Source organism: Aquarana catesbeiana, linkage group LG07 (assembly GCF_042186555.1).
Source record: "Aquarana catesbeiana isolate 2022-GZ linkage group LG07, ASM4218655v1, whole genome shotgun sequence".
Classification (NCBI taxonomy): Eukaryota; Metazoa; Chordata; class Amphibia; order Anura; family Ranidae; genus Aquarana; species Aquarana catesbeiana.
Genome location: NC_133330.1, coordinates 305,207,065 through 305,214,111, shown reverse-complemented (window position 1 = coordinate 305,214,111; position 7,047 = coordinate 305,207,065). Strand labels below are relative to the sequence as shown.

At 41.7% G+C, this 7,047-nt stretch overlaps 1 protein-coding gene across 1 annotated transcript in view; it reads right to left on the bottom strand.

Moving 5' to 3' along the window:
• LOC141103727 (vitellogenin-A2-like) overlaps window positions 1-7,047 on the bottom strand; it is a 68,172-nt gene continuing 61,125 nt past the window's right edge. The window contains exons 31-35 of the mRNA XM_073593635.1: window positions 6,346-6,434; window positions 2,752-2,843; window positions 1,807-1,966; window positions 1,346-1,498; window positions 1-264 (exon numbers count right to left, since the gene is read on the bottom strand). Coding sequence (XP_073449736.1) covers window positions 161-264; window positions 1,346-1,498; window positions 1,807-1,966; window positions 2,752-2,843; window positions 6,346-6,434 — 598 coding nt within the window. The 3' untranslated portion in view covers window positions 1-160. The remainder of the gene's footprint in view (window positions 265-1,345; window positions 1,499-1,806; window positions 1,967-2,751; window positions 2,844-6,345; window positions 6,435-7,047) is intronic.

Here is a 7,047-nt window from a genome sequence, read left to right as displayed (position 1 = left end):
TTTTGTGGATGCAAATATTTATTGACAATTTCAGGGGTTACAATGGAGAACTATACACTTGGTTTGAAAGTGCGATTGGGTTGATTGGGGCTGACATTACAGCTCATATTTGAGTTTTCTAAGTACATTTGTAGGTCGGCCAGTGACAACAGCCAGGAAATTAGGAGGCGCACTTCAGGTTTCCACAGGAGCAAGAAGTGTGAGCTTGTAAGGTCTCAGTGACGTCTTCAGGCAGGTCAGCCAGGATCTCATCTTCTTCCAGTTCTGCAAAAGAATCAGGGAACAAGTTATACAAAAAGAAAAACTTGCGTTTTCAGCAGTTCAAAAATGAGATAAAGTAGCACACTTTCACTAGGACTCTCATTGGCCAGATTAATAATAACATCTAATACTGAAGTCACAAATGCCATCTTGAAGAATGATATGCAGTGCCCAGGCCAAGCATAGTGTCCAGAAATCTCAGCTCCATACAGGTTTTTTTTCCTAGAGTTATATATTGAAACAGAAGGAGCCAAACTACTGATTTTTTTTATTGCCGATTGAATAATATTAAAAAGCCCTTCTGAACCTTTTTGCACTAGAGGAAACCCTAAAATAATTGTCAGGTCTTTGGGAACTCCTACTACGAACAATTCAACTGGATCAATGTGAGAAACACCCCTTACATTGGTGGTCAGTGTAAAGAATGCCCCCTCTCAGTGGTGGTCAGAATGCTACGCTTACATATAGCTGAAAAGAAAAAAAATTTTCATGCTACGGGCTTTGTCAAGTTGGCCCTGGATCTATGCAGGCACCATCCAATGGGAGGTCAACCAGCCACATTTCAGGGAACCCCCTAGCAACCCCTGGAGGAACCACAGAACACTGGTTGAGAATGGCTGATTTATTGTGTATGTATAGTCAAAATGTTTTTTTTTTTTTTTTTAGATTTGGATCGAGTAAGGAAAAGTTACACCCCCTTTCAGGTTTTACTGCTATTTAAATACATTTTGGGAGGATTCACTTTCCTATTTGTTTTGGCAAACAGGACAGAAAGAAATGGAGGGGAATCTTCCAATGAGGACACCCATAACAGTGACACCTATCTAAGAAGGAATTTCCCCTCACTTTGAAGAGATTTCCTGTATAGGATCATCGTTAGAAGAGACCAGAAGATCGAGACCCAGATAGAACCTTTGAGTTCATTCAGAGATTATAAAGATGGACACATATGCAGCAAAATTAGGCAACAATAGCAAACAGAGGCTACTTTTATAATTGGATATTGGTTAATTCCTAGTAAATTGTTGGGTTGGATAACGGTACAGCCCAAAAAAACTAGAAGCCCACTACTACAGGAACTTACCAGTGGACCGGCAGTGTAAGCCAACAGAGACAGGTATGGTGGAGGTTGCGGTACAGCCCTTAGCACATTGCAGAACTGGATAAGTAGAATAGCACTTGGATTCCTCATATTCCGGCTTTTTAGACTTCACCAAAGTTCGCTGAAGTTTGCAAGCTGCAAAAAAATAACACAAGCGGCATAAGTGTTCATGTCAACTAATAAATTATATCGGACTCTAATCTCGGATGGTATAATAGGTGTTTTATGGGCCGCGTGCATCAATTTGTAGCTCAGTGGTCTCCAAATTGTGGGCTGAATGTGTTCCTTTGCTAGTCCTTATCCAGGCCTCGGGGGAACTTTTCTATCATTGCTTCTCCATCATGTAGTGTTAGTAATCTTGTTGAAGTTGATATTAGATGGTAATCTTATGAGGTGGGAGATGAAATGCATGGTTCCACTGTGTGGGTCTGTAGTCTACTTACCTCCTGAGCAGGCTTCTTCCGTCAAGATCCAAGAATGGCCAAAGCTGTCGGCATCCTTTGCTGTAGATCCATCGGGCCTTCTGAATTCTTGCTTTGTCTCATCATCAAAACGACCACAGAGACCGCATACCTTGCCTCTCATAAAGTTAGTAGCTAGGACCTGTACATACAATGTCACATTATTATCTATATTAACCAAAACAAATGCTTACAGTATGTCTTTTCCTTTTATAATTAAAGATGAACTCCAGGCAGATATAAAATAAACAAATGAATGGAGCCCTGCAATCATTAATACAATGTCTGTTTTAAATGCAAGCAGTGGAAGTACCTGCATTTTACCTATTATCACCCCCTGCTGTGCCTTGTACAGCAGAGCTCAAACTGGGAGAGCGAGTAGCAGCACAGGGCTCCAATCAGTTTTGCTGTAGGGCTCAAGTGCTAACAGGAGGAGAGAGCAGGGTGACAGTGAGATGAGCTCATCAGTCTGTTGCTTTATCTTTTACCATCCAATCACAGGCTGGTGGGTAGGACAAGATCTGTAAGTGTTACCTAACTGTAGCAGAGAAAAATCAGGTATCCTGCTCTGACAGGCAGAACTGTGCCATGCGGCAGAGCTGTGTAATTCTCAGAATTGGATTGAAAAAAATTCAAATCCTTGGGCAGGTAAAACATCTTATATACAGTATATGTATTTTCTTTATGTATTTAACTATTTGCCTGGAGTACAGCAATATGCAGTAACTAAGCAGTAAACAATCATCAATCACTGCATTCTGTGCTACCGTTTACAATGAGCCTTAATAGAGGAAACTGCCTGTCGCTCATATTATCCAATCAAGTTACAGCAGCTACTTTTCAAATTCTGATCACATAACAGCATTTCACTGGTTCCTGTGTGCTACATGCATGTCTTCTGCTGCAGTTTTGTTTACTTATAATTACCTCGGTTGTCATTCCATCATGGGACACCTTCTGGATTCCGAAATCTGGTGCTGATAGCACAATCTTTCCGTCTTGTTCCTCCAATTTCACATCTGTAATTTAAGTATATTAAGTATATTAGTTCTGAAATGATAGTTAGCAATGAAAAAATTATCAGAAAAAGAAAAGTTTATTAAACTTATTGAAAATGTTCCAGAGTAGACAAATAGCCATAGGCAGTCATATTATATACCACAACATATAACATCCTAAAAATGGTCATATACAGAATTAAGTAAAGATCTAGAGCACAAATACAGATATTGGAGGGGTGCTAAAGCGGTGCAGTCATTAATGTTGACTTATAGTACAATACTGCGGTTAAAGAAACAGTGGCAGAAGAAGTTTGCTTATATTGCACTGCCTATGGAACTTCAGGTCTACGAAAGCAAGACCAGGGGTGTGCAACCAACCATCTCACACTTTCTCAAACGTATCTGGGCATCCACAATGTTGATAGATAAGTTACTCGTAGCCTAACCCTATCCTGAGGAGTCTTGGATTTCCAGCTCAGTAGGATTAACTTACAGGCCTGGGACAGCGCTTTAAATACAGTTAGTATGGGTTGACATCTCAGTATCATCCGATATACCTAATAGGCATTGTTTTGGTTCCATTTTAACTGCAGTCTGAAGGCTCTGTTAATGGTATCTACAACCTTGGTTCAATATCTGTGGAGCTTAGAGCAGCACCACAGCGCATGAATCAGGTTACCATGGTCTCTGCGGCATTTACTGCTAATTGCGTCTCGCACTAGGCCCAATTTATGGAGTTTAGTGGGGGTGTAATGGGTGCGTAATACTATATATAAATGAGAAAGTCTCTGGGAGATATTTAAACAGCTGGAACATACTAGAGCGGTTTCCCTTTGATCCTCTAACATAGAGCCTACATCTGCCTCCAACAGTTCCATTGCTTTACATGGTAAGCCCTCTAAATAGGAATTAAGAAGCACAGTGTAACAACGGAACATAAGCCTCTTTGTTGCATTGGTACATTGCATAAGATTAAAAAGAGGAGTGGGAGATAGATGCCAAGCAGTTGGGTGACCCTGGGCCTCTACCGCATGTTGAAGTTGTAAATAGTATAAGTACATATGATAAGGGAGTCCAACGCGAGTTTGCAACCACTGGAAAGGAACCAGATTGCCTCCATTAAAAATGTGCTTTAGAAGAGTTACCCCATATACCTGCAATTTTCATACATACTGGAGTTTAGATATCTCAGAATTTGTATCATTCCACCAGATGGGGCTATACTCGGTAAACCCAGTAACCTGCTGCATCTGTTTTTGCTCAGAGCATGTTTTATACATTAGCCTATATGTAAGAAATGTCTTCTTAGATTTGCTCAGGCGGTGTGATTTCCAGCCCTCTGGCAAAGTTTAGGACTTAGTATGGTGCAGGACAATAGACAGCTTAGGATCTGTGGGGCTACTGGGTTCTGGGACTGCCTCAACTAGGCCCACCTACCATGTGATGCAATTGCTCTGCTAAATAGTATAATCAAGGGTTCAGTAGTGCTACGCCTCCCCTATCTTTTGGACTTGTAGATGTTCTAGTTTGATCCCGAGAGAGACGTTTTTCCATAATAATGTCCTACAAATTGAATTCCTTAACTGAAATAACAGGTTTATTATGTAAAAAGTATAATAACTGGGGTCTAAAAATAATTTTGACCAGGTTGGTTCTACCAATCAAAGATATACTTAGCTTGTTCCAGAGTTTAACTTTGCCTGAAGTGGAAGGGCTGCTGGAGGCGCCATACTGGGGCTCTGAAGCAGCAGCTCCTTCCTTGTTCTTCCTCTTAAACATTGGGTCTGCACACAAGGGGACCAAAGCAGATGGAAGCCAGAGAAGCAGAGAGCTGCACATTGACAGCTGTCACAGGAGCAGTCACAGGATCAGTCACAGGATCACTTGCTGGAGCTCTGAGAAACACTTCTGTTCACATGCCCTGCTCGGCCACACCTCAATAAATATTTTTTTAATAACTAAATATTCCACATACATTGCAATCACTGCTGTGATGCAGTGTAGCTTTTGTCATATATCTATTATTTTGGCTTGCTTGTTTTCCTTAGGGCTTGGGTAGGCATTTAGAGGCAGTTCAAAGTACATGTACTTCAATATTCATTTCGGTTGAAGGCCTTCCCAATGCAGCCTATTGGTATAACTTTCAACACTGTGAAATCAGTGCTAACAGTTTTGCCTTACTCTAACCCCCCCCCCCTTCAACCCTCACTGTACCTATAAGTGGAACTGAGTTCAAAAAATGCAGTTTTGCTATGTTATAAGGAGTATTTAGTATTGTTAATTGTGCCCACGCACCCTGAAAAATCTACATTTTGTCTGGAATTCCTTCTGAAAATTAGCAGTGTAGTTCCTGGTATATGATTGTGCCTTGGCACTCTTGTGTCTCCAGCCTCAAAGTTGTATATCTAAAGTGTGAGATCTAAGGCACTGCTGCCTCTTATTGCTAGTCTCATTTGACTTAGAGAGAGATTTGGTGATATCTCTACTGTGCTGCTCACTATTCCTGGAGGCTCAGACACGAGAAAGCAAAGCAGTGCTCTACTAAGATGGCTGTCTATACACAGAGACACAGTGCAGAACAAGGCAGAGGAGAAAGATCGGCTGCAGGCAGACCTCAGGCAGCACTGGCGATTATTTCTGCACTTTCAGTTCTTCTTTAACATAGAGACTCACACTACCTTGCAACCCTAACATTCTATCTAATCCTAACACTAACCCTCCCTATAATCCTAACACAGAGCCTCATACTAACCATCCTGTAACCCTAACACTAACTTGTATCCCTGAGATCACATTATCCTTCCCTCTAAATTTAACACTGACCCTCCCTCAAGTCCTAAAACTAACTCTACCAGTAACCCCTAAGTCAAACCTTCCTTTAGTACTAACCCTCCCTGATATAAACTTTAATACTTCTGCATTCTCACGTAACCTGCATCAGCATCCTCTGGACTCAAGACTAGCCCCTTTGTGTTAAAAAGATACCAACACCAGAATCTATTGTTCTGATCTACAGGAACGCTAGACACTATGGAGCAGTGCCTTCCCCATGTAGACATGTGACACAGAATGGAAGCCAATGCAAACAGACCAGATATTGTCTGTCCATTTAGACCACTTGGTTGTCCACTTACAAGGTATAGGGGGCACTGCATTCCCTGATGGCACCAAATGGCCACACAAAATAGTCAGAAACATGCTGGAGGGGATAGTAGGAGACTCCAAACATGTCTATGGGTGTTGTTGAAGATTGAAAGCCTGCTGCAGAAGACAGCCAAAACAGGGCGTGTTATAGGAGATTTTTAGAGATCACTGTCATTACAGCTCATTTGCAAATTAATTCTCCCATTCCCACCACTGGGGTCTGCAAAGGGTAAGTACCATAGGGCCACATGTGGCTCCTTGGTTCACAAAGGGCTTAGATGATCATATACCTATGTTGTCAACAGTGTACATTGCCAGTTCGTTATTCCATAAAGATCAGTGAAGCCCACGGGCAGCTGTGTAGAACCCTACTTACCTTCACTTGGCTCGTAAGGCAGTTTGGAAATTTCAACTCCATTAACCAAGATTGTGGACTTTCCAGATTCTTTGCGTAGATCAATGGTACTAAATGGGGAGAGAGAAGGAAGCCATGAAATAAAGCATTAGTTTAGCAAGTGATCATGAAATATGTATGCTAAAGCTATAGCCCATCATCATGATATAACTGTAGTATTGACATAAAAATATAATGGTAATGGCTCTTAGTTGCCATCAGATTTTAGCATTTACCCTTCTAAATGTTAGTAATATAATGTTTATTTCTAACTAAAATCTTCCCATAAGATTATATGTGCCTTTAATGTAGACATCCAAAGTTCCTGAGACTACTGCTGGGCTTCACCATCTTGGATATGATGTTGGTAGCCCCAGCAGACTCAGAGCTCTCAGCCAAGTGGCTCGGCTCCATAGGATTTCCTTTGCTCCTCCTCTGGCAGCTGCATAAAAGGTTATGTAGACAGCTGAAGGGAGGAGCAGAGGAGCTGGGCCAACAGAGAGTAATTAGACACTTCCAGAAGATGAGAAGGCTATGACGTGCAAGGAGGGAGGCCGCTGTGCTGGCAATTGACTCTTATGCCCCGTACACACGGTCGGACTTTGTTCGGACATTCCGACAACAAAATCCATGGATTTTTTCCGACGGATGTTGGCTCAAACTTGTCTTGCATACACACGGTCA